Raw genomic sequence first — 27,098 nt, forward strand, 5'->3', positions numbered from 1 at the left:
TAGTTCCCTCTCTTTCACTGCTCTGCAATTAAACACTGGGTTGGGGGGTTTTTACCTGAAAAATATCTTTCAGTAAACAGCCATAGGAAGAGCTGTTGAGTTACACAAAAAGCCTGAAGCAGAAATTTTGTTCTCATGCAATCACTGTATTGAAAGGCTTCTCAGAGACACACCAAGGTTCCAGCTGTTTTGTATGCAGCCCCTGGTGAAACAGTGGCCAGTACAGGATACACAGGAAACCACGTGAAAGGCAAACAAATATATAATATATTCCCTCTGTACAGCCATTCAATTTTCACAGCGGATCATGGTTTGGACTCAGAACTCATACCCAGCTGGTAAACTTGCCTCTAACAGCTTGTGAGGGATATTTCTTATGTCGAATTTAATTGCTTTTTTTTCATTTTTTCTTTTCTCCTGTAAGGTCAGTCTTGGCTTATACCCTGTGCTTTTTCACTTCCCCTTAGCTTTTCTATAACTACAACTTCCCAGGAGAAGCTAACAGCAAGATAATTTCTTCATTTCTCTGCTGTCATTTACTTGACTAACAATCTCGACACCTTCATCTTTCCCTTACTTTGCTGATCAGCTTTAATTACCCTGTAATAGTCTCATCTCTCCCTGGACAGGACTTCATTGAGTTTTTCAAGAAAAAACACATAGTGTGTGCTGTATATCCCCCACTACCCACATTCTCTATTATGTTTCCTCCACATCTCTTCTTTCAGTGTTCCACTTCAGCCATCTAAAACCATTAACTACACTCAAAATTTATAAATTTTACTCAAATAATTCCTTTTGGGCAGGATTATCCAGATTCTGCATCCTCAAACTCTGTACTCAAACATTTCAAGTGTAACTCATTACATTGTAGAATCATCACTGTAATGAATTCAAAGTAGAAAGCAAGACTCAAAGCTGAAAGTCTAAACTCACCCATAGCAGTTGACAATATTTGCCCCTTTTCTTGCTTTAGGCATTTCTCGTCTCACTTTTCATTCGACTTGTGGGGTTTTTTTAAGATTTAATTATCGGTCTTTTCTCCCTCGGAGTGACAATGACAAGAATTGCAGTAACTGTTCTGTCTCTCCTGCTTTTGTTCGTTTATGTCCTTCAGACTGTAAACACTCCAGGCTGGTGTAATCGTTTTTGCAGTGTTGTGGGATAGAGGACCCAGGACTCCTAATCCCCAGCAAAACACTTATATTGAAAGGAGAATTTTCTTTAACTGGATCCCAATGAATATAAATAGCCTCTGTGTTATTCCTCTCTTTTACACAACGCAGTGTGAGGGATGCAATTTTTAGAGATGGAACTTCAATCTGGCAGCAGGGTAGGAGAAATTCCCTCAAGAGTGGTTCCTCGTGCTCTGCTGGTTCCCAAACCCTCACATTCCCCATGTTTCTATTAGATGCTGTTTGGAGTTGCAGCAATTTTAGGTGGCAAAATGATAAGGAAAAATGTCCCATTGCCTGTCTTGGAGTTAGCAGGACTGAGCCGGCTCACGTGTTTGTCTTTGAGAGGGATGGACCTGCTGGGCTCCCTGCCAGGGCACCCCTGAGCGCTGTCACCAGTCGTGTCCCCTCAGCATCACCATGGGGCACACCGGGACTGTGCTCAGGGGACAGCACCGGGCACACCTGGGCCCACAGCACTGTACCAGTCCTGTCCCCTCAGCAGTGTCCCCATGGGGCACACCGGGACTGCACTCAGGGGACAGCACTGGGCACACCTGGGCACACCTGGAGATGGTCACCACTCCTCTCACGGAGGGCTCCGGGGTCACACAGGGAACTCTGTCTGGGGACACTGAGGGGACACAGTCTGGGGTACCACAGTATAAAAAAATACATTCAGCTGGTTGAGAATGTCCAAAGAGGCCACGAGGATGGTGAACAAGGGGATGAGTGAGTGAGGGGAGAATGAGTGTTTAGGACACTTGGTCTATTCGGCCTGCAGGAGACTCTGGGGAGAGCTCAGCAATCTCCAGCATCCTCATGGGGGCAAGCGAGGGGCCAGCACCGATCTCTGCTCTGTGGTGACAGTGACAGGACCTGAGGGAACGGCAGAGAGCTGCGTCAGGAGAGGCTGAGGCTGGATGTCGGGAAAAAGTTGCTCACACAGAGGCTGGGCACCGAACAGGCTCCGCAGGGCAGCAGGCACAGTACCAAGCCTGACAGGGTTCAGGGAGTGTTTGGAAAACGCCCTCAGACGCATGGAGTGATGCTCGGGGTGTGGTGTGGATTGCCGGGAGCTCTCAGACACACAGTGTAGTGTGCGGGGCCGGAGCCGGCTTCCATGGTCCCCGTGGGTCCCTTCCCGGGCAGTGACTCCATGGCTCCCAGCACCCTCCGCTCCTGAGGCAGAGCGCGCCAACTACAATTCCCACCCTGCTCCGCGCAGCGCGGCCCGGCGCCGCCGACTACATATCCCGGCATCCCACGGGGCGCCTCTCTCTCGCGAGACTGAGGGGCGCCTCGGCGGCGCTGTCGGGAGAGCGGCGGGCCCGGAAGCTCCACGTCGGAGATCGGACCGAGGCCGGGCGGAGCGGGGCCGGGGCGGCACCTGGGGGCACCGGGCCGGCACCTCGGCACAGCGGGGCCATGGTAAGCGACAGGCGGGGGCCCGCGGGCGCCTCGGCCCCGCCGCGGGCGGGTGACCATCCCAGCCGGGCGCGGCGATCGGCGGACCGAGGGCAGGAGGGGCCGGGACCGGGGCGCGGCGCTGCCCGTGGCTGTTCCTCAGCCCCCCGAGCGGCTGTACCGGGGGTCGGGCTGCGTGTCGCACCCTCCTACAGGCCATTCCCGGCCCTCGGGAGCTGCAGGGCCCAGACGTTCCGGGGTTAAGCACAGACTCAAGGGTAGTTGTGCTTACCTTCCTGGTGTTTGTAGCAGGAGAGGTGGACCTCAGACTCATCTCTACGTCCCGTGTCATGTCTGTGGTACATGATAACCAGGTGGTTTTTTTCCTCCTCGCAGTGTCTAACATGGGTAACTGCAGGTTTTATTAATACGTGCAGTGTTCTTTGATCAGCCATTGTCTGCTAGGTTCTCTGAGATAACAGCAGCGTTAAATGATCTCAAATGAGTGTCTAAATGAATCCATAGTGCCTCGAATATATTAGGAAATCACTTTGCCAGACTTCGTGCCTTTTAAATACTCTGACTTTACATTGCCAGTGATGAAAGTGGAAGGTCAGACCATTTTTTATCAGGAAAAGACTTTTACCTCCTCTCAATTTCTACAAGACAGTGTTCCATTCTAAAACGAATTTTGCAATTATAAATGAAAGTAAATTTATAATGGGCAAATGTTGTGCTCTGTTGTGGTAACTGACTTTTCTTCCTGGTTTGCCAGGTGAAGTAGCAGGAAGATTATTTATGTAACATTTGTATTAGGAGTAAGTTCTCTTTGCTTTGCTTTCATAGTTCAGGGACACCAGAAAGATATGCAGTGCATTTTTTTTATTTTTTTTTTATTACTCTGCTGGAGATACTTTTTCCAGTATGAAGAAATTCTGAATTTCACAGAATTAAATTAAACAGAGCTATTGCCATTGGTGGGAATGTGATGCTTCCTACAAAAACAGACCCACAGATAGAAAAGAGTAGTAACCTGAACAGCAGGATTGGATCCTTTTATTCTAAGAGCAAACTGCAGCTTTCCTGTTCCCTTCTGTGTGCCAGCTGGCAGTCCAGTCACCCGTGTCCCCAACTGTCCCTGCAGCCTCTCCGACTGGACATCAAGCGGAAGCTGACAGCGCGCTCTGACCGCGTCAAGAGCGTGGACCTGCACCCCACAGAGCCATGGATGCTGGCCAGCCTCTACAACGGCAGTGTCTGTGTGTGGAACCATGAGACACAGGTGATGCCCTCAGCTGTGCTTCCTGCCAGCTCCTTGTGGCTGACACTGCTGTGTCTGCTGTTGGAGAGCTGGGTTTGTACAGAGCCACCCAGCACTGCTGCTGGCGGACTGTGCTCTCCTCTGGCTCAGTACGAGAGTCATTGTAGCAGTGGACACTGTTAAGAAAGTAGAAAGAGCTGGTTCCAAAATCAGCATTTTCTCCAGTGCTATAAACGTAACTGTTTTTATTTTCAGACTCTGGTGAAGAATTTTGAAGTGTGTGACCTGCCTGTGAGAGCTGCCAAGTTCGTGGCAAGGAAGAACTGGGTTGTTACTGGAGCTGTAAGCTGGTCTCCTCTTGTCATTTCCTATGCAGCTGCACTTTCTCTGATTAATTTTCATGCCATTACTTTTTGCATCGCATAATAATCTGATCTGATATGAATTTGTAGAGGAGAAGGAAATACTTCACCACATTTTCCCAGAAGTTTTCTCCTTTAAGGAGGCTTAGAAGTTTAAACTTTTCATTTCAAAAGAGAGCAACCTGCTAAGGTGACTGACTCTGCAGGTAATGCCAGGGAGATGCAGTTTAGCTTTTCCTGCCAGCTGGAATATATACTCAGCACACAGTTCTGACTCAGTGTCGTAGGTGCTGCTTTAACTAAGATGAAACTATTGACAGTCCTAGGTAAGGTGAATTAAAAATTGCTTTTTACTTTTGTTCTTGGTTATAGTAAAAATATTTTTTTCATTTTGCTCACCACTAGAAAAAAATGTCTGCTTTTATTCAGTGAATCTAACTTGAAAGGAATAGTTGTATTCTGATCTTGGTAACATATTTTTCTTTATGGAGCGAGTATTTTTTGGCTAAATTAAGGTAATGCCTAAATATTTTTGTCTCAACTTTCATTTCCTAGTCTTCTGCCCTGTACACGGAGTGAAAACTTATTTTCATTTCTTTACCTTATGCTGCCATGATTCAGTTAAATGAAAAAATGAAAATTTGATTGAAGTTTTTTCCATTTCATAATGGAAAAAGTCATTCGTAAATGACTTGGAACAGCAGTGTGTAATTTATAGCCTTCTGAATCCAAGGATAAATTTATCATTAGCAAGCAAAATTCTTTAAATATTTTATTGTTTTCAATGGTGGAATGTTTTTTTCGTAGCTCCCCTGCATTGCATAGAAGGTGCACTGCACAAGAGACTTATTCTCATGTTGCTTTTGCTCCCTTTCCTAGGATGACATGCAGATCAGAGTCTTTAATTACAACACCCTGGAAAGAGTCCACATGTTTGAGGCCCATTCCGACTACATCCGATGCATTGCCGTGCACCCCACGCAGCCCTTCATCCTCACAAGCAGTGGTGAGAGGCCTTTGGCATGTTTTCAGGCTCCTCTTTTCTGTGCAGTGAGGGCTTGCAGGTCTTTTTGGGAAGACTCAGGCTTCCTTGAACAAATAGCCAGTGTGACAGTTGTCATTTTGTTGTTTCTTGGTAGTTGTATTGGTGTTTTTTTAATGGAATATCAACTGCCCTTAAAATTTAAAATCTAATGGCTTGTGTTCTTGTCAGAGAAGAGCAAAGAGCCTTCTCTCTAAAATATCTGCCAGAGGAAACATTCATATATATGTTAATTAGTGTGGCAAACTCTCAAATAACAGCTCAGGTTATGTTTATTAAAAATTTTGTTTAAAAATGGTTTAGAGTAAGTTTTTAGCTGGGAATCTGACTTGAAAGCTCCTTCTGCAAGGACTGCTAATCCTGTAGGTGCAAATTAGCAGTGCCTCCTTTCCAGCCTGTACCATGAAGTTGTAGAGGATTTTGCAGTTTAAGGAGGTAGTTATCACCCACTGAAGCTTGGTTGTTTGTGGTTTTTTGCAGATGACATGCTGATCAAACTCTGGGACTGGGATAAGAAATGGTCTTGTTCTCAGGTGTTTGAAGGACACACCCATTACGTCATGCAGATTGTCATAAACCCAAAAGACAACAACCAGTTTGCCAGTGCCTCTTTGGATAGGACAATTAAGGTAGAGAAACTGTATTTGGGTTTTTTAGTTGTTAAGTGATTATCAGTGTACACAAACACATCCTGTGTGGATGATGGGCCAGTATTCTTCAAATCAGATGCAGTAATAGAATTTTGACTGAACAAAGACCTGGACATTGATCCAGGCACCTGTTAAGTAATTCAGTAAATTTACCAGATTACCTGTTTGTAGTTCTTTAAACTCTTTTAAGTGCTGTATCTCCATTTGGACTACACAGAAATATGGGAGAGGAGTAACGGTTTTACTGTCAATGAGTGATTTGGTAGTATTGAAACAGGACAGTGGACAAAGACTTTTAACTGTGCATTAAAAAGAAAAAAACTAAACCTTGGTAAAGGTGTCTCTCCCATTACTTTCATGTCCTTGGCTGTCTGTGCATGGAATTGTTTCCAGAGATGCCCTCAGCCTTCTCATGGTCTCATTTGCCATGCAGCTGCTACTAAATACCTGTGACTGCAGGTTTGCAGCCACTGAGCAGTGACACCTCCTCACATTTCCTGAACATTATCAGCATATTGGCTGTAAAAAGCCAGCACTGATTTTATATGGCCACAGATGTTGAGATCAGGTGCACGTAAATGTTGATTTGGTGTGATAAAGGTGGGAAAACACTAGTTTATCTACATTTGACTTGTTTCATTTTGTATCCTCATTTAACATGAAATTTCGTATTCTTTAGTGTAGCTGGAAAATTCGAAATTTAGGACATGGATGAAACTCATGTATAATAACAACTAGTTACTAGTTAATTTTATAAACAGATACTAGTTCTTAAAAGCAGTGCCTTATATGCTTTCATGTCCTTAAAAAAGAGTTTAAAGCAACCAATTCTGTGGCTTAGAGGTATGAGCAGAACATGGGTAATTCAGCATGTTACTTGTGTTTACTGGGAGAAAGGCTGGTAGTTTGCTGAGCAGTTGTTGAGATTTTTCACCTAAGAAAACAACTGTGTCTTTGGAATTCTGTGTTCTTTCTCTTTGGACTTAGGAAGTACTTCTGGATACCTGCTGTGTTTGCCAAGGGTGACCTGGACACAGCAGGTTGCTGAGTACAGGTGGTTGTGTTTTGTTGGTCAGGTGTGGCAGCTTGGATCATCCTCTCCCAACTTCACCTTGGAAGGCCACGAGAAAGGAGTGAACTGCATTGACTATTACAGTGGTGGGGACAAGCCATACCTCATTTCTGGGGCAGATGACCGCCTGGTGAAGATCTGGGACTACCAGGTGTGTGTTCAGCTCTTCAGGAGCCCTTGTGCAGGCTGCCACATTCAGGATAAAGTCTCTGTTAGATTATTTTCCTGTGACAAATTGATTCTCTGCCTTTTAGGTCTCATGCTTTTGGATTAAGCTGTTCCTCTTCTATGTTCAAGTGTAAATATTGCTCATGTATCAACTCTTTCCATCTTTCCACTGCTCTTTTTCTCTTCATTCTTTATAGCTTCCCCCCTCCTGTTTCATCCTGTGCACATTGCACAGTCCCATGTGTTGCCTGCACACACATGCAGTGCTTTTATCCCCAAAGAGGGCAGGAGTGATGAGGTGTCCTGCTTGAATGTTCCTCAGGAAAGAGATCTAGTCCAGGAGACCATTTATGGTGCTGGAGCCTGGAACTCCTGAGTTCTTTCTATGTACAAGTGTCTGAATGGCCAGAAGGGCAAGACAGAAGTTGTTAGATGGTACTTTCTGGTCATTAAAATTTATTGCCCCAGAGTAAACCCTAGCCCAGAAGTTGAAGCTGGCACTTTTAATTTAAGCATTCAATGCAGTCACAAATATTACACAACAGGCCTTGAGATTTTGCCACCATGTGCAGCTGGAGACACTATACATGCTCCAGTCTTAGTTACCTCAAGCAGAGTAGCCTCTCTTTCACAACTGTGTGAATGAACATTCTTACCAAAGACCTAAATTAGCTCTCTTTTCACCTGTAATGCAATGTTTGGTTATGATTTTTTTTGCAGTGAATTCAGTTTTTTATCTTGCTTTAATCTGCTGTGCTATGCAGCTCTGAGAAAGCATATTTTCTAGCCATAAACACATCTGAAAAGAGGGAACAGCCTCTGTCAAGGGAAATAAGTATTTTGTTCTGTGCACAAAACAAAAAAGGAGGCACAAAACAAAAAAGGAGGTACAACTCAATACGATCACAGTTTTTAATAGCTTAGTGCTGTTGTTTGAATGCCTTACAAATGTAAGAAATCTAGAGAATTTTTAGATCTATTTTGGATTTGGGGGAGATTCGTTTTTAAGAAATAAGGGTTGAAATGTGGCATTGTGTTCTCTCCTTCTTTCAGAATAAAACCTGTGTCCAGACGCTGGAAGGCCACGCTCAGAACGTGTCATGTGTCAGCTTCCACCCAGAGCTGCCCATCATCATCACCGGCTCTGAAGATGGTAACTTTGGGTTTTCTGGTGTAGAAAGGACAGGAAAAGAATGGGGGGAGAGGAGAGCTCTGGTGGGGGCGTGGCTGCAGCCCTGACACTGGGATGACAGGCTCCATGGCTCTGTTTTCCCCAGGCACGGTGCGGATCTGGCACTCCAGCACTTACCGCCTGGAGAGCACCCTGAACTACGGCATGGAGAGGGTGTGGTGTGTGGCCAGCCTCAGGGGCTCCAACAACGTGGCTTTGGGATATGATGAAGGCAGCATTATTGTTAAGGTACACTTCATGGTTGGAAGTGAGAAATTGTGATTCATTGCTGTCCTGTGGGCAGAACAACTGGTTGGTTTCTCAGTCTGGGATAGTACATAAAATACTGAAATTTTGGCATTTTAATTGGCTTTTTTTGATAGAGGTTGGCTATTTCACGTGATACTTTCAGCTGAAGAGAAAATCAACAGTGTAATTTTTCCATAGCCTAACTTCTTTCTTACTTACTTTCCAGCTTGGTCGTGAAGAACCTGCCATGTCCATGGATGCAAACGGAAAAATTATTTGGGCTAAACATTCTGAAGTCCAACAGGCTAACTTGAAAGCAATGGGAGATGCTGAAATCAAAGATGGAGAGAGGTTGCCACTGGCTGTGAAGGATATGGGCAGCTGTGAAATCTATCCTCAGACAATCCAGCACAACCCTAATGGACGGTAACACCTTCCTTTATCACTTCTCTAGAGCTGGTTAGGGTATTTTTGTTAAGTGGCTCAAATAAAAGGGATCCAAGGTGCAGGAGCTGCTCAGTGGAGACCAGAAGGATCATGATTCAGGAAGGAAATGAAGTTCCATGACGTTTTAGGAATATATAAAGCTCATGCTTTGTGTTTGCAGTGATTACCTTGGGCATGAGAGCCTTTACAGATAATTTGCCTTCTTGCTGCTGCCTGTGGAACTGAACACAGATATCTAACCAGTGCCTCTCTCTCCTGCCCCAGGTTCGTGGTGGTGTGTGGTGATGGTGAATACATCATCTACACAGCCATGGCTCTGAGGAACAAGAGCTTTGGTTCTGCGCAGGAGTTTGTGTGGGCACATGACTCTTCAGAGTAAGTCTTGCAAGTTGTTTCTTTTTTATTACATTTGCTGCTGCTACTTTAGTTTTCAGGCCCTGAAGACCAAAACGTGCATATAAAATGAACTTTTGGTAGTTGTCCTGCTTGAAAAGTTAGGATTTTTAGCATTCTGCCAGTTTTAGAAGATAACTCAAATGCGGGTTTTTTGTAGCAGCTCATCGTTTAGTAATTCACTACTTTGAATAATTGTTTTGTTTATTTACAATTTAATCTCTATTTAGATATGCAATCAGGGAGAGCAACAGTGTTGTAAAGATATTTAAAAATTTCAAAGAGAAGAAGTCGTTCAAGCCTGACTTTGGAGCAGAAGGTAAGTAGTTCAAAAATAGGTATGTTGGTGTGGTTTTTGCACAGTGTGGACTTCCTCTACCTGTATTTTCTTGCAGGTATTTATGGTGGCTTTCTGTTGGGAGTCAGATCTGTTAATGGCCTGGCATTCTATGACTGGGAGAACACAGAGCTGATTCGCAGGATTGAAATCCAGCCCAAACATGTGAGTTCTGCGTGGGACTGAAGTAAACCTGTCGGAATTTACTGATCTATATTTTTTTATTTACTAAACTGATTTTCTTGCATGAAGCCAAGCTGTCAATAATAAAGTAATAATTTAAGTTTTTTTCAGTCACGTAGCAGAAAGGCCAGAAAAATTCCTGCTTGTGTTGGCTTCTCTGTTCTAAAGCTTCTAGAGCTGGTGTGTTTTATCCTTATTTCCCACACAGTCCTTCTTAGCTTGGGATGTGTAACATTTTGCCACTGTTGATTCTGCTGTCACAGATTTTCTGGTCTGACTCGGGGGAGCTTGTGTGCATTGCTACAGAAGAGTCATTCTTCATTCTCAAGTACCTGTCAGAAAAAGTGGCAGCAGCCCAAGAAACACATGAAGGTGTCACTGAAGATGGAATTGAAGATGCCTTTGAGGTAACCTTCTATTTAAAAAGTGGAATAAGATTAGAGATGGTAGAAGCAAGAGAGTGCAGCAAACTTAGTTCTTAACATAGTCCAATTTAAACGTTAGTTCCCAGACCGTTTTTAGTATCACACATTATGCATCTGCCCGAGGAACACTTAATCATGGTTTTGGCATTCCTGAGGAATGTATCCCTGTCTGAATCCCAGCATAACAGACCTTGATGCCTGCATTTCTCTTCATCTGTTCACTGTTAGAGAGTTATAGAGACTATTTTAAAAACACACCTTTGGGTCATTGCTCAATTTTTTTTCCTACAATTTTCAAATTTTGAAATGTTATTCAAATTTGAGAAGTGAAAAAACGTCCTGCACTGAAATGTCAGAAATAAAAATTTCAGAAGGAAAGTTACTGTTGATTGTCTTGTTTAATGCTTAAGTTTGGTGCTTGTTTCCTAGATTTATAATTTGCTTTGTTAAGAATTAGGGTAGCATGCATGTAAAACTAAATTATCATTTATGTACTTCTAATCGATTAACATTTGCAACTTGCCCAACTATTTAAGTATAGAATATGGAATTATATTTGAAATTGCAGTAGTCTTTCTACCACCTAGAAGTACCTTTTTATGTATCTAATTAACCAAAATTTGCTTTGCAGGTTCTTGGTGAGATCCAGGAGATTGTGAAAACAGGTCTGTGGGTCGGTGACTGCTTTATTTACACCAGTTCTGTGAACAGACTCAACTACTATGTTGGAGGAGAGATTGTCACTATTGCCCACCTGGACAGGTGAGATGCTGCTTCAGTTCAAGTGTTCAAGGTGAACCCTGGCAGCTGCTGCTGCACCCGGCTTCAGCACCAGAGGTGGGAACAGGTTGGGTGTTGTGAGGCAGCAGTGCACTTCTGAGGGATGAACAGTGCTGTGTGAAGGAGTACAGCCAGGAAAAGCAGAGTATTTCATGGCAGTATTCTTGCTGCCAGAAGAACTGCTGGAATGTTTCTGTACAGACTGTTTGTGTGGGTCTGTTGAAGCTGAGTGCTCTTTGGTTTGTTTCAGGACGATGTATCTCCTGGGGTATATCCCCAAGGACAACAGGCTGTATTTGGGAGACAAAGAGCTGAACATCGTTAGTTACTCTCTGCTGGTCTCAGTGCTCGAGTATCAGACTGCTGTGATGAGGAGAGATTTCGGCATGGCTGACAAAGTTCTCCCCACAATCCCAAAGGAGCAGAGAACCAGGGTCGCACATTTTCTCGAAAAACAGGCAAGAAAACTACTTCTTAGTTATTAGTCTGAAGAAATCATTTATTCATGTTGTTAATTGAGTTTGCTAAGCAAAACCCAGTGATATTATCTGTGAGCAGTAACCTTCTGCTCAGAGTGCTTTTGGTAAAGTATTTAGGATTATGTTTGGCCTGACAAGCCCCAGCTTCACTGTCAGATTTTTATTTTAGGGCTTCAAACAACAAGCTCTTGCAGTATCTACAGATCCAGAGCATCGTTTTGAACTTGCTCTTCAACTTGGAGAATTAAAAATAGCCTATCAGCTTGCTATGGAAGCAGAGGTAATTATATAAATTTGGGTGATTCATCCTGGATTGTGAGTATTAGCAGGACTCTGAAATAGTGGTATGTGGAGATGCAGTACAATTTCCTAAACACAGCTGAAATGCCTGTAACTCCTTTGATGAAGTTCTTCTGCCTGTAATTTGAAGGAATCTGAGCTGTGGGATGGGAACAAAGAATGGTGTCTGCTCAGAAAGCTACAGGAACTCCTGGAGAATACAAAACTTGAGCCCAGAACCAAGCTTCAATCTCCAGTACCAACAGTGAGAGGAGGAAAGATAGGGCTGATGCCTTCAGAGCTTTGTTCCAGCCTTGGCGAACTTAGACTGCTGCACTAAAAAAACGTGACAGACAGTGATTTGTCTCATCATTATCATGCAGAGAATCGATCTCATTGTTCCTGCTGTAAAATAATCAAGTTATTTAGAAGGAATGTTAACTTAGTTACAGACACAAATGCCTCTCAGCGTTCTGAGGGTTAACTTGGGAGCTTGAAGAGATTGTTGTAGTTAAATTTCCAGAGGTATGCCTGCCTCCTCCCTCCACGTTTACTGAGAAGCTGTTTATTTTACATAATGTTACAGCTGAGGAGGGATCTCTTAACGCTCACTGTGTCATGCTGGGAATCTGCAGTACTCCCAGTACCTCAAAGGGAAGACAAGTGTAGTCAGGGGACACAACACCTTCACAAGTCAACTTAGATTTTCATATTGAATGCTCTGAAAAACCTTTAAATGCTATTCAGAGATGTGAGTGGTTTGTTGATTCCTTTCCCTCCCTCTCCGCTCTTTATACAATCAGTCAGAACAGAAGTGGAAGCAGCTTGCAGAACTCGCCATCAGTAAATGCCAGTTTGGCTTAGCCCAGGAGTGTCTCCACCATGCCCAGGACTACGGAGGGCTGCTGCTCCTGGCCACAGCCTCAGGGAATGCCAGCATGGTGAACAAGCTGGCTGAAGGTGCAGAAAAGGATGGCAAGAATAACGTGGCATTTATGAGCTACTTCCTGCAGGGAAAGTAAGTAGCAAATGAGCTTCTGATTGTTCTGGTCTGCTTTCTCAAGTGCTGAGACCCTCAGGTTCTTCAAGTGGTTAACTACAGCTAACTGAAAACTTCATGAAGGAAGATGGGCATAGGTACTTCCCAGAAAAACTGATTTAAAATCTGAAATGAAAGCACCTTAAATTAATGGAGTAGAATAAACAGCTGTTCTAATACAAGAAACTTCATTAAGTTTACTGGTTAAAATCACATCTTGAAATCTTTTAGGCTTGATTCATGTTTGGAACTCCTGATCAAAACTGGGCGTCTCCCTGAAGCTGCTTTCCTTGCACGGACATATTTGCCAAGCCAAGTTTCCAGGTAGTTTCTAAGCCTGTGCAGAGACGAGTTGTGTTGTCTGAATGAGCTGTCTGTAACAAATGTGGTTTGCATCTTCAGGGTTGTTAAACTCTGGCGGGAGAACCTCTCTAAAGTCAATCAAAAAGCTGCTGAGTCCCTTGCTGACCCTACAGAATATGAAAATCTTTTCCCTGGATTAAAGGAAGCTTTTGTTGCTGAAGAGTACGTTAAGCAAAGTCTTGCTGACTTGAGGCCAGCCAGGGAATACCCCCTTGTCACTGTAAGTAGGAGGTTTTACTGTCTCTAGGAGAAAAACATTTGGTGCTTATGTAAAATCAGCTCTAAGCAACTCATTGCAACATTTAATGTGTCTGGGATTTTTTTACTTTTAGCCAAATGAAGAAAGAAACTTACTTGAAGAAGCAAAAGGATTTGAGCCCTCTGGAATAATGACATCTCAGGTCAGTGAGTGATGACTCTAAGGGAGGACTTTGCTATCTTACAGTAACATCTACCCTGGAGAACATTTCACCAGTAATGGACAAATTACTGCTTTTCTTACCTTGACTGTAAGGGCTGCAGTTGGCTTCATGTTCTTTTGCCTCAGATTCTTCTTAATCTACATCTATACCTACTAACAGCTTCTTGACTGTGAAATTATTTGTGTGCTTCCTTATCTTGGGTCACCCATTGTAGTGTGAGTAATTGTAGAGTCTTTCCATTGAATTCATCCTACAGAAAAATAACTCCAGTTGCATTTACAAACACTGCCTCGACTGTAGCTGGTTTTCTAAAAGCTCAGTAGCTGGAAATGGAAACTCTTGCCTATTACAGCAATGATAAATGCTCTGTGTTCTTTGCTGGTCTGCTGCATGATTATGGAATCACACTGCTCCATAACTAACTGGAATCCCACCTGGGTACTTGAACATGGATTCTAATCAATATCTGAAGTAACAAACTCATTTTTTTACCACTTCAGTCGTCCAATTCTTATTAGACAGAAAATAGGACAAGTATAAGGTATAAGCATACAGATTGAAACAAACACTTGAAGCTTTTCAGAGCCTTAGGAGATGACAGCTTCTAATTTTGCTCAAGTCAAATACACTTCACATTTGTATGTGAAAATCCTGTGAGGGTTTCTTAAAGGCAGTGATGCTGGTACAACTCTTGGAGGCTATATAAACATCTCAAATCAAAACTGCTCTGGAAACTGAAGGAGAACCAGAAAAACTACAACTCTCCATTTTCTGTACATTTCTCTTCATAGGAGATGCACTACAAAACATAGTTTTGAACATCCCTGACAGAGCAGAGAAGTTAGGTTACTTTCAAGACTCTGTAGTGACTCTTTGCCTCTTGTGCATCAGATGAAATACTATTAAAGCAGAATCAAACTTGTCTGCACATTCGTTAAAAATGGTAAACAACACTGTCAGGGTTACCTATGAAACAAATGAGAAGTAGCCATAGAAGCTGAAAACAAGACTTCAGTGTCTCTTTGCATTCAGCTCATTACATAAACCCCAGCTGCCTCTTACAGCTGAGGCTGAATATGGGACATTTTGTAGGAGATAATTAATTCTGTAATTAAATTCAGTTAATTGAATAGTACCATTTCTTCAGTAGTAGTACTGACTGATGAATTAATGTAAACTTGTGCAGCAGTGAAGCAAGAAGATGAAGTGTTAAACCATTACAGCATTTGGAACACAAAGCCCAGCACCTACTAAACTTTGCTGTCAGTCTCGACTAACTTAAGTCTCTCCTGTTGAGGATGTTCTAACACTAACAGCACTTCAGTATTTAAAATGAACTGATTATTTCTGAAGGTTCTCATTTTATCAGTTCCATCATCAACTGCTTCAAATATACTGGGGAGGGAAATAGTCTCCAGTGGAGTGAGGACTAGAATCCTCTCTGACAGTGAAGATGTGACTCAAGAATAACTGAGGGAAGCTGAAAGAGAACCACTAGGAAAGGGGCATTAGAGATTTGCTGTTGTTTACCTGTTTTTGATGAAAGTATTTAAATTGAAAAAACTAAAGTAATTTCTTTGCCATTAGAAGGCTGAAGAACCAGTTCCCTCTCCTAAACAAGAAGTGATGAAGACAGTTGTGCAGAATTCTGATAACCTTCCAGCAAGAGAGCAAAAGGTACCCAAACAGTTCCATGAGGGGAAGTATAAGCACTCAATTCATTTTACATTAAAGACTTGAATGAGTGTGATTTAACCAAGCTACTGCCACCGTGGCTCTGGCAGTCCCAGAGGAGTGTTCAGAGCCCTGCACACAGTAACAGTTCAGCACGGGGGAGACAACGGGGAGTTCTAACCCAGCTGCTCAGAACATGGTCAAAAGCTGCAGTGCTGGGAGAGGTTTCCTCACCAAGCAGGCAGCTGCTCTTCAGCTTCCCTTAGCACTCATGTTCCTCATGAGGCCTTGGCTGGGTGCAGAGCCATCCATCCCATAAGCTGCCTCACATGTAACCACAGAGGTATCCCCTTCATCCAATCTTTTCTCTCCCTAGACACTACTGGACTTGGAAGATGACTTAGATAACTTGGATCTGGAGGATATTGATACCACAGATATCAATCTGGATGAAGAGATCTTAGATGAGTGAACATCCTTTTTTTTAGATGACCAAATCAGGAAATAATTTGGTCAAAACCCAGAGGAATGAAGTTCTGTGGACTATGTGCTCCAAGTTATTTTGATTTTTATATCACAAGTGGACCATGTAAACGTAGAAGAAGGTACAGAGCCAGCAACTGTACAGAGAATCAGCTTCCAGTATGTTGAAATTCAAGAAGTAGGCCTGCTCCAGAACATACTAAGAAATGTTTTCATTTATCAAACAATTCAATAAATCCTGCTCTAGTGATTCACATGTATTCACATGTATTTCAATAAAGAAAAATACATTCTATAGCAGTCATTTTCAAGTATTTATTGTGGTATCCTGTACAGAAAATGTTTATAAACAGACTTAAAACTTCTGATGAGCAGAGGTTTACTTCATGAAGCTGAAGAAGTAGCCATTGCTTCTTCATAAGCCTGCAGGGCCAGCTGGATATAACCTTCTCTCTGGGATTCAGTTTTCAGAAATACCTGCAGCCATGGCAGGAGAGAGGTTAATGGAACAGCAGTCAGCATGCCAGTGATGGCAAAAATCAGCCAGGCACAACTGGACTCCTGGTGCAGCTGTGCACATATATACAATTTAACAAAAACCCCAGCATGCCATCTACAGTAGTTTTGGTTAAGTATCTGCTTCCTAAGATAAGGAGAAGTTTAACTGCTAGATGGGGTTCTGCTGGTTAGAAGCTCTCTTCTGCAGGGTAAGTAGTAAAAAGCAGAAAAGCTTACCTTGATCAAATCAACTCCTTGAAGTTTCTCTTCTTTAGCTTCCTTTGCTGACTGACATTCAGGGTGAAGCATATGATACAGTGTAATTAAACTTGTAGCATCCTCTAGCCTAAGCAAATAAAAGGCTCATTTAGCAATTCCCTTCTCTTCAGAGTATTTACAGAGAGTGCATTGTGTGCTGTACTTTGCACACCACAGACTCTCAAACCGCTGGTTCCACTGAGTCCCCAGTCCCTGGAATACACAGGCAAGTGCCTGCATCTATCCCTCCTGCAGCTGAAGCCTGCTGGCCTGCTCAGCAGTCATACAGCTGACATCCCTCTGAAAATACAATTGATTACAAATAATGGGTGTTTAGTGGGACTTTCTACCACAGACTGCAAGGACCAGTATGTTTTACAGAAGTAGCATTAGAAATCTGTAGCACAGAGCTCTCAGCTGAATTTAAAACTACTGAAGTATGTGGCAGGGAAAGACATTTGAAACTCTGTTCATTTAAATTGGCCAGATACATGAATTTTCCCTTTACCAATCTGATTCTAAACCAGGAACCTTCCTGATTTCTCTCTATGTTCAGGTTTAAAAGCGAGATCTGACCACCTGTTCCAAGTTTCTAACTGAAACAGCAGGAAATAAATGCCACCGTCACTGCAACTTGGAGTTCCAATTGTACAAATTTCTCCCAGCTCTAGTGACATTTTCAGCTATTAAATATTGTTCACTTCAGGGAACTGTGAGTACATTTAGCACCATGTTTAATAGAAATCCACCCATTTAAAATGAAACCTTATCTACATGTTCCTAAGCTACTTAGGAATTGCTCTAATACCCAGAGTGTGTCAACCTTATAAGCCAAAACTGAGCTCAGCATGGAAATGTCAGGCTTTAAGATCAGCAGTGCTCAGAGCTGGAAGTGTTCTGACAATTACACGGGGAAACAAAAATAAAATATATATATAAAAAAAAAAAACAACCTATATATACACCCTACAACTTCATGGACTGTTCCTGGTGTTTCTGTACAGCTAACAGTACCTACACAGCTAACAGTTAAAGCTGGCCTATAACATGATGCAAATGAAAGCCTTCCTTTATCTGCCAGAAATCCTGTTTTTCTTGTCGAACAGCGGTACTTGTCCTAAGGCTGAGCAGGATTACCAGGTGACAGACAGACTTACAGGTCCCTGTTGATCATGTCTATGAGTAAGCCATCTGTCCTCCTCCTGCTGACCAGGAACCACACCAGGCCCCCAAAGTGCCTGGTTGAGCGCAGCAGGTCGTACTTGGCGTGTTTCTCGATGTCCTCGTAGGTGCGCTGGTGAACCTGCACACACGAGGGTTTGTTTCATTGGACATCTGGAGCCTGGGGACAGCCTTCCCCTGCACCTCTGACAGTTTTCAAGCCTTTTCCTTTCCATAAGGTGCAGGAGTCAGCCACACAGTGAACCATATGCCTGTTATAATTCAGGGTAACACTGAGCTAGCCCAGTCCATGGTACTTGGGCATAGACATCCTTATGGTAAAAGGAAGCTGAATCCTGGCCCTGTCCTGAACTTTTGGTGAGGGAGAGACAGAAACTCTGAACTTTCACTGCACTGCTGGTAAGCTGCATCTATTCTTTCAGGACAAAAATGCTAGAGCAAAGACATCAAACTTCACTTGGAAAAAAAAGTTGCTTGAAAAATCGCCTAATACAAGTTATAATTTCTCAAATCACTGAGAATATTACAGTTTAAAGAAAAGTAAGCATTTTGAAAGCAAGTGTAGACTAACATTTACCAGTAGCTATAGCTACTAATTTTATTCTGCTAGAACTACACTTTTGTAGCTGGTGTTTGTCAAAAATAATACTTTGTGCACAGTGCTGTTTCTCAAAAAAGCATTCTGTCGGTTCCCTAGCTGGTCCTGCCAGCTCCTAGACCAGCAGTCATTGTGTCTTTAGCAGCACAATTCTGCTCAGAGCCCCTGACAAGTATTACCATCAATTCTGCTTCGATACCAAAAGTACCTATCTTTCTAGGCTAGTGAAAATTACTTGTGCAAAATCCTGTTTTACTGTTCTGCATAAAAATAAACCCCAGAACTCATCACAAGGATAATCTGTATGGGAAAATGAGCACATATGACCAACACCTCTGCTCCTCAGATAAATGTTTATGTGTACAAAATAAACCCTACAATTCTCCACTAGGATTTTTTTTTTTTGCTAGAAGATGGAAAGTGAACTCACTCTGATATAGTCACGTGAATCTGGCTCAAACTGAGCAATGCACATGTTCAGGAGGTCTTCATGACGATCTTGCTGAAATACAGTCTGAAACAACAGTTCAGATTCAGGGGTAGATTATGTAATCATACCATCCCAACTCTCCAAAATCAAAACAGCAGCCACAACGTTCTGTTCTGGGCAACACTTAGAATGAGTAATGCCTTCATCAGAAGACAAAATGGACAGAAGTACAGTAACTGCCTTGATGACATTAATATAACGTTTCTTGATTTTTGATTCTGAAACACCAGTTCACATTTCCAGATTAAATGTACAATTGTTTCTATATGGCAATATTTACACCTGCTCCAGGCAATATTTACCTGGCCCTAACCTGGAACTTTGTTTCAAGTGTTTTATCCAAGGTACAATGAAAGACAATTGTCCAAAACAGAATTCAAGCAGCTAAACACACCCCCAGAAGCAGAATGGCTTATTCTAAGTTACTGCGCCCAAAGAGCAGAGTTTCACTATCAGGCTGCAATGAAGTCAAAGTGCTCAGTGTCAAAGGCAGGAAGAGCTCACCCCAAGGTTCTCATCCTTGAATAACGTGGGGGGAATGACCCTGCGCCCTTCCTTTGGGAAGAATATCTGGATCATCCTGTCTCGTTCCTCCCAGGTGGCTTTGCGTAACACCCCGCTGGGTTCTCTGACGACAATGAAACGTTCCTGGAAACGAGGTAAAAACCAAACACTGTCTAAAGCCTTCTCTCTTCATAGCCAGAAGCATCCTGAAACAACCCTCATTTGTCAAAGTCCTTCTACTCCTACAGTTCCCCTAAGAACACCAGTTTCTAACTGACTGACTGTTGCCATGTGCCAGATTAATCATTCCTGCCTTGCTACCTGCTGAGTGAGTGCTGCTTTTGCACCTCAGTTTTACTGTCTGACAACTGTGCACATGCCTATTCTGAAAGCTACAGCTGTGGGAAGTTTAGAGATAACATAACTCACAGCCAAACAGGGAGTTAGCCTGATTTTATCATCTGATAACCCATACAAAATTAGGAATGCAAGTGTCATGTGCTTTTGTACCTTTTCTCCAAAGGTAGGTGCTAAAATCAAGCAAGGGCAAGTGCAAGGCAAAAAAATAAAACAAATTAAACAGTATACTCAGATCTGTTCACAAGCATAATTGCTTTAGAGTGGAAAATTTGGGGAAAGTTTGTTTAACAGGGAAGTTTTCAATATGGTGCAGCAGGAGAATAAACAGCAGGCTTCTGGAGAAAACTCTCAGCTAGAGTACTAGATGGAAGACTGGGCAGTTCATGTCACAGGATCATCACTACATGCACATTTGAACCATGAAGGCTTCTTGGAATCATAACTTCATCAAGAATTTTTCTCGCCTCTTATTACTGGTACTTAAAGACAACTGAGATGTTTCATTACACAAAGGAAATTCTATCCCTGTACTCCCCAGTTCCATAGCACAAGTAATTCTTTACAGCTTTCCTGGGAATTCATTCATCATTTCCACAGCTTTCCACCAGATCTTTGCAAGTGTGGAGTACCATCTTACAAAGGAATCCAATCCTACAGAAAGCTTCTAGAAGCATGGAAGAACTGGGCACTCCTAGCATTTCAAAAGCACCTGCTTATAAAATAATTAATTACCTTCCACACAGCTTTCCCCATGCCCACTTTTGAGTAGCAAAATGTAATTGATGATTATCACTTAGAAGCAAGTACTTAGAAATACATTTTTCTCTCCTGCTTTGTACCAGACTGAATTTTCAACTCCTCAGCCCTTTTGCAAACTGATCCAGCTACATTTTCATTAAAGCTTATTTTGAGAACAAATTAATACTGTTGATCATGTTACTTACACGATGTGGAATGGAGTAACTTAAATCTGTAAACACATACTTTGCAGCTTCAGTTCCTTCAAGGACTTTATCTTCTGCTAAGACATCATCAATTGGCTCTCGTTCATTCAGAACAGGGGGCATGATTAGTTTTGTTTTAGCTTCCTCAATGGCTTTTCTTGTGGCCTTGTAGGGAAAGAAAATAGTTTAACTTTACGATTAAAAATATCATCCTATTGGAAAGATAACATACAATCTGGGGACAACTATTTTCATTTGGAGAAGCCTGTTTTTTTTCTTCTGTGGTTGAGAAAAAATGAGACACCTCTAGGTAGGTGAATTGCACGTAAACAATTTACCACTACTAAAACCTGGACAAAATGCTGGAGGAAGTTACAAAGCTTCAGCAGACAAACTATTGCAAACACCAAGCTAATTGCAAACACCAAGTTTATTTCAGGTGTTTTTCCATGGTAAATTTCCCCCAAGGCATAAACCAGTTGTTTGTATATAACTTTAACTGTGCCTACAGCAGAACTGGCTTAAGTCAGGCCCCTTTGTCATCCTGAATGAAGTCATACCAGAAGGGAGAGGAAAAAAAAGTAGTCAAAGGATTTCCAGGGCTATAAGTATCAGATGAAGGTATTTGACACAGTTAGAAAGCATAACAGGTTAATAAAGAGAAACTGTCACTTAAGAAAAAAAGATCAGATTTCCTTCCATAGTCCATCAAAATCGCAGAAGAAACACTGACTTACACAGATCTAGGGAATAATCTGAAACAAGGTAAAGAAACCAGAACGTTTTCAGACGCAGCAGTAAGGAAGGCAGAAATACGGGCTATTGCAGGCATTGCGCTAAATCCAACACTTATTTCCGAAGGAAGCAGAGCAGCCTACCTCTTCCAGCTGAGCTTCGGTCATCAGCTTGTAGTGGGGCGGCTTGAGGCCCTTTCTCACAGGCCGGAACACCTTGTGCAGGTCGAGTCCCGTCATTTTGTAAAGCAGCGTCTGAACCGCTTCGTCCGTGAAGGCGGGCTTGGGCTGGGCGGCCTTTCCCTCTGCGGGAGGGGGCACACGCTGTTACCGGGGCACCGAGGGGACGGCCACGGTCACCCCCGCCCTCACAGCTCCTCCCGCCCCGCCGGGCCCTCCGCTGCCCCACACCCGCGCCGACCCGCATCCCTCCCCACAGGGACCGCATCCGCCTACCGCCACTCGGAGCGGCTGAACCTCGAGGCTGGGGCTGCTCTGGGGGTGGCCCCGGGTCCCCCCGCGTACCGCCCGCAGCCGCCGCCAGCGCCCGCCGGGCGGGGAGCGCCCACAGCGCCCGCAGCGCCGCCGAGCCCCGAGCGCCCAGCGCCGCCATCTTCGCCCCCGCCCCTTCCTGCCCCGCGGCGCGCCGGGAAATGGAGTCACGGAGCCGCGGAGTGCCCCGGGCCGGCGGGGAGCCACCGGGACCGCCACCGGGACCGCCACCGGGACCCACTGCTCCCGGCCCTGCACAGCAGTCACACCGTGCGCCAAGAGCTGCACCCTGTGCCTGAAAGCGTTGTCCAAATGCTTCTTGAGCTCGGACACCTTGGTGCTGTGACCACTGCAGAGCCTGTTCCAGTGCCCAGACACTGGGTGAAAAACCTTTTCTTGATATCCAACCTAAACTTCCCCTGGCTCAGCTTCAGGCCGTTCCCTCGGGTCTTGTCGCTGGTCGCCAGAGAGCAGAGATCAGTGCCTACCCCTCCGCTTCCTCTCATGAGGGAGCTGTGGATTGCTGTGAGGTCTCTCCTGAGCCTTCTCCTGGCATGGGGGCAGTCATCGCGGTGCCCTGGCAGTTTCCCCGAGGGAACGGGCAAGAGCCTTGCTGCTCCAGGCGCTCCCAGCGCGTTCGTGCCATTAAAGCGCGGCTGAGGGCCTGGAGCCCATCCTGAGGTGGTGGCACAACCCCCGGCAGGAGCGCGAGGTGCCCGGCTCCCTCAGGCTCCTTGGGCACGGAGCAGGACTGCGGGTTCCCGGCTCCCTCAGGCTCCTAGGGCACGGAGCAGGACTGCGGGTTCCCGGCTCCCTCAGGCTCCTAGGGCACGGAGCAGGGCTGCAGGTCCCCTTCCTTAGCGAGAAGTCTCCGCAGTAGGGAGAACGGTGGGCCTGAGGGCACGGTGCGGGGTTGAAGCGCTGCTGACCCGAGCTCCGGGCCAGTGCGGGCGGCAGTGGGCGCCCCGGGGGCTGCCCGCAGTGAGGGCGCCTCTCGGCCCCACGTCCCGGCAGGCCGCCCCGGCGGGAGGAACACCCGGGAACCCGCACATCAAAGCCCACCGGAGTCCCTCCGTGCCGCCCCGGCGGGAGGAACACGCGGGGACCCGCACGTCAAAGCCCACCGGAGTCCCTCCGCGCTGCCCCGGCCCTGCGCGGCGCCCCGAGGCTCCTGTGCTGTGCGGGGCGCCGGCCTCGCTGCCGCGGGTGGGGAGGAATCGCTGCCCTCTTGTTCAGGGAGCTTTAAGCTTTTGCGAAGGAAGGAAAATATACAACTTCATTTAACCGTAACATCAAAATTAGCTTTATGCGCAATAATTATGACATATTGGCTCTAATAATACCAAAATTAGCTTTATATGCAATAATAATGACATATTGGCTCTAATGTCTGTGAAGAAGGGCTACTGACTTCTTATAACTGAGCGTGTTTCAGGGGGTTGAAAGTTTATTATGAAGTTTATTTATTCTAGTTGGTCTCTATATCTTGTATTGTGAATTTCAGTTGTACAGGCTGTGCTTGGGGAGGGTGTGAAATTTGATCCGAAAAATCTCTTCCAATCTTGATTATTCTATGATTGTCTTACCAGCAGGCAAATCTCTGTCCAAAAGGCCGGAATGTCTCAAGGTCCAGAATGTTCAGAGCCACCCATCGGTGCAAGCTGCCTCATGACTTCCCACTGAAACTAGGAAGATTTCATCGCCAGGACAGCCGACACAAGCAATGTGCTCATGTTCTGTAGATCTCCAATTGTTTCCAACTTTAGAGGCTTGTTCTTTGCTTTGCCAGATCAAAGTCTAAGTTATACTATTTTTGAAAATTATAATTGAAGTCTGGGAGAAAATGAAGGCTTTAAAACGTATATTTGTTTTAGTTAGAATAAAGTTAAGTATTGGCTAAAAATGTATTTGTTTCTTATAAATGATCTTTTTTTTTTTTTTTTTTAATGAATACTGGGGAGTATTCATTTTTTCTCAGCCTTATATCCAAACACGTGCTCTGGGTTAAATTTAATATTCAGTCTTTTCAATATCCTGGCCTTGTCAGAAGGGTTGCAGGAAGGTATGTTCTTCTCATATTTGCCTTGCTACAACTAAGTTGAAATTACTGGGTATTGCAGAGGGCAAATTAAACCCTTAATATTATTTTAATGTAATTTTGTGCAGAAATTATTTAAATAATGCTAAGAAAATGAAAAATAATTTTGATGAAATGGAGAAGGTGTTGTTTTTCAATTCTTGCATGGAAGATCTCTGGAGTGAGAGCTATACCCTATAAGGGAATTGGGAAGCTATTTGGCGATGTGCCTAAAAGCCACTTCAGACCTGTTCATGAGTTTGGATGGCAAGCCAACATCCATTTTAATTCACAGAAGTGCTTAGAAAAACAACAGAATTTATTGAGCAATATCCAGGAGAGGTTAAATTCACATTCAGTCTGTACTGGAGTAGTAACAGCTGCTGTGAGGATTAACCTTTTTGGCTGGTGAGATGAAAGGAAATATTAACTAACTATACTGTAGATGGAAGTATAGCAGGTTAACATAATTTATAAAGTAGGATCATTTATAATGGATGGGTTGGTTATATTTTATTGTGGTTTAAATTTGGACTGAAGTAACAGCTTTAAGTAGGATATTTTATATTGATGTGGTTAAAAACATAACACCAGCTTGATGATTTGGTGGTGTAAAAATCAAAATGAAATAGAGAATCTTTCTAAGCTTTTGTTATTATTTTCAATGCATCCCAGGACACTTGCTGCTGGAAAATTACAACCATCTGATGATGGGTAGATGTCCCCAGTGAAACACATTAGTTGTCCAAGTCTGGATTCTATTGGGAAAGTGTCAATACAAAATCACCTGCACAGTTGGCATTTATTTCCTTTCCATTGGCAGTTTCAGGAGAGCAGAAGGATCAGATGGCTGCTGAGAGTGCACCAGTTGGTAGACATCTCAGGGAGAGAGGAGACAAGCGAGGAGCTTAGGAGCTTGTGTTGTTGTTTTGCCTATTTAACTGATAAAACAAGGGGCTGTAGTTTACTAGTCTTCCTGAGCTATAAATATGTCAAATTAGTAATGAGAAGTTGTTTGGAAGGAAGAATTCTTTCTTGGAAAGAATACGGAGAAGAATACAGAATGTCAGGTTTGGTAACTGTGCATGCAATTTTTGTGTGAAGAACACAGAGTGAACAGTTAGGCTGTGCATAAGTTCACAGTTGATGATGTGACCTTTTTAGAATTAATGTTTGGTTCCCTTGTTCCTGATAAGAAAAAATCTGGCAATCTCGAGGAAAATTTTTCTGAAGGACACAATGGACCAGGTTGGAAAGTCTTTTTATTAAACCTGCATGGATTAGTCTGAAGATTTATTTTTTTTCCAGAGGAGGCATAGAGTGCAGACATGAGAGAGATGGCACATACCTTATTGTATCACCAAATAAGTTTTTAAATTTAATTAGTTTTTAATTTTTAAATGGCTGGTTTCGTTTCACCATGTACACTGAGGGAGTGGGTGTTTTTTGCTCAAATTGTTGGAGTTGTCATTTTCGATGGGATCGCCTATTTCCGGGCAATGAAGCTCAGCTGCAGCATTCTCACCCTGTGTGCCAGCTACCTTTTGCTGCTGCAGACATCCCCATTGAGAAGGGCTGAGGAAACATGGTGCAAAAGACTTCCAAAGCTTCCTTTGGTGGGGTCACTTTTAGCAAGTGCTCATAGTCGGCACAGGTTGAAGACCAAAGTTTTATTTGTGCCATGACTATTTGACATCCGTGTTTCCAATTCAGTGGGGAAATGACAAAGCAGGAAGGATTATCCGTGCTCTTTATTTCCAGTTTTCAGGTTTGTTTCAGCCCCGCTTGCCCTGAGCTCGTGTGCTGTGTTTCTGTGGGCCACGGCGGGGCAGGAGCGAGGGCTTTAGAGCAAGGAAAGTGCCTGGGGAGCTGCAGCGAGTAATGTAAATTGTTTTCATTAATGACCCACTTTTGCCTCTGTCTAGCATAAAGCTGCCATAATCTCACTTTAATAATGATAAATTAGATACACACAAACACTGTCTCCAGTAGTTGAGATTACATACGTTATTTTTAGTAGGGATATAAATCCCACTTCAGTTTATATGGTTTTCTTTGATATGCTATAAGGACTTGAGCCAAAGCCCATTAAAGTCCTTCCCTAACCGTCAGCAGGCTTTGAATGAGGAGTCCCTGTTTTTCAAATTAATTTTATTTTTCCTTTCTCCTCCTGTAATACTAGTCTTTCAAAAATAATTATCAAGGAAAGAAATAATAGTACATATTCAGTAATATTCAAAGTAAGGTATGGTTTCAGTACTTGTTTTTCATATTTTTAATAATTTTCTAACCTCTCTCACACTTTGTCACTATTTCAAGTCCTGTCCTTCTGAATCCAAGTGCTTGCCAGGGCGAGAACTAAATCTGGTGTGCAGCACAAACTGTTATGTGTGGGCAGGTGGGATGCGTCTGATCCCTTTGTTTCCACAGGAAAGGAACAGAGCAATGCTTCTGGCAGATTTGTTGGTTTGTTTTGTTCTTCAGGCACAGGAAAATTAGGAGAAGATGGCACCCTCCAAGTCAAAGGTTAATTATAATATTTTATAATTACATAAATATTTTTATAACATTTTCCTTCTCTCCTGTTGCTAGCACAAGTAGTCAATACCTTGTTCCCATAATTGTACATTTATCTGTTTTTCACTGAAACCTGACACCTGAGAGAATCTTCTGAAGCCCACACTGTCCAAATTAAACCTAGATGTGTGCTGTGTGTATTGCCTGGCCTGTTGTCAAAGGTTTCAAAAAAATTGAAATCCCATCTGTCTACTAGTCCCACTTTGTCATGTTTTGTCATCCTCATGAAGAAGTTTGGAAGTCTGGTTTTCCTGCTTTTTTTAATCGAAGTTTCATCTGGGCTATTGCCTCATTTTCTGGTTTTTAATAGAATTATTTTATCAATAAATTTACCTGGCAAAAAGCGCATCCTCCTATTTATAATCTGTTTTAATACCACTCAATGGTAACTGCCAAGTTTTGTTTCTTCCTGCCTGTTCTCATAAACTTGATTTTATTAATCACTTCACTTTTCAATTGCCTCAGAAAGGTGAATATATTTGTCTTCTTATGACCTGTAACAGTTAAATACATTTATTTTCCC

General features: G+C 43.4%; 2 protein-coding genes across 3 annotated transcripts in view; one reads left to right on the forward strand and one right to left on the reverse strand.

Moving 5' to 3' along the window:
- Positions 1-2,512: 2,512 nt before the first annotated feature.
- COPB2 (COPI coat complex subunit beta 2) overlaps positions 2,513-27,098 on the forward strand; it is a 49,764-nt gene continuing 25,178 nt past the window's right edge. Inside the window, exons 1-22 of one of the 2 annotated variants that reach the window (XM_066325999.1) lie at positions 2,513-2,606; positions 3,727-3,864; positions 4,099-4,185; positions 5,085-5,211; positions 5,728-5,876; positions 6,974-7,120; positions 8,191-8,290; positions 8,415-8,557; positions 8,784-8,983; positions 9,269-9,379; positions 9,628-9,716; positions 9,793-9,899; positions 10,181-10,324; positions 10,974-11,104; positions 11,373-11,580; positions 11,771-11,881; positions 12,684-12,898; positions 13,151-13,243; positions 13,322-13,502; positions 13,615-13,683; positions 15,292-15,381; positions 15,755-16,165. In XM_066325999.1, coding sequence (XP_066182096.1) covers positions 2,604-2,606; positions 3,727-3,864; positions 4,099-4,185; positions 5,085-5,211; positions 5,728-5,876; positions 6,974-7,120; positions 8,191-8,290; positions 8,415-8,557; positions 8,784-8,983; positions 9,269-9,379; positions 9,628-9,716; positions 9,793-9,899; positions 10,181-10,324; positions 10,974-11,104; positions 11,373-11,580; positions 11,771-11,881; positions 12,684-12,898; positions 13,151-13,243; positions 13,322-13,502; positions 13,615-13,683; positions 15,292-15,381; positions 15,755-15,850 — 2,739 coding nt within the window. In that variant the 5' untranslated portion in view covers positions 2,513-2,603 and the 3' untranslated portion in view covers positions 15,851-16,165. Of the gene's footprint in view, positions 2,607-3,726; positions 3,865-4,098; positions 4,186-5,084; positions 5,212-5,727; positions 5,877-6,973; positions 7,121-8,190; positions 8,291-8,414; positions 8,558-8,783; positions 8,984-9,268; positions 9,380-9,627; positions 9,717-9,792; positions 9,900-10,180; positions 10,325-10,973; positions 11,105-11,372; positions 11,581-11,770; positions 11,882-12,683; positions 12,899-13,150; positions 13,244-13,321; positions 13,503-13,614; positions 13,684-15,291; positions 15,382-15,754; positions 16,166-27,098 lie in introns of those variants that run through there. The other variant, XM_066326000.1, reaches the window with a different exon arrangement.
- MRPS22 (mitochondrial ribosomal protein S22) lies at positions 16,163-22,042 on the reverse strand. The gene is made up of 8 exons (XM_066326001.1): positions 21,955-22,042; positions 21,574-21,734; positions 20,696-20,860; positions 19,392-19,535; positions 18,828-18,911; positions 17,775-17,920; positions 16,597-16,705; positions 16,163-16,338 (listed from the first exon to the last, which is right to left on the reverse strand). The coding sequence occupies exons 1-8, from the start codon at positions 22,040-22,042 to the stop codon at positions 16,246-16,248; spliced, it is 990 nt and encodes a 329-aa protein (XP_066182098.1). The 3' UTR covers positions 16,163-16,245.

Source organism: Sylvia atricapilla, chromosome 10 (genome assembly GCF_009819655.1).
Source record: "Sylvia atricapilla isolate bSylAtr1 chromosome 10, bSylAtr1.pri, whole genome shotgun sequence".
NCBI classification, from domain to species: Eukaryota; Metazoa; Chordata; class Aves; order Passeriformes; family Sylviidae; genus Sylvia; species Sylvia atricapilla.

Excerpts from the sequence above, each read along its gene's own strand:
- MRPS22 (XM_066326001.1), bottom strand. The coding sequence starts at position 22,042 with ATGGCGGCGCTGGGCGCTCGGGGCTCGGCGGCGCTGCGGGCGCTGTGG. Across the intron at positions 20,861-21,573 it reads CCGAAGCTCAGCTGGAAGAG|GCCACAAGAAAAGCCATTGA; the intron begins GTAGGCTGCTCT and ends TTTCCCTACAAG. Across the intron at positions 17,921-18,827 it reads ATTCACGTGACTATATCAGA|GTTCACCAGCGCACCTACGA; the intron begins GTGAGTTCACTT and ends TCGTGTGTGCAG.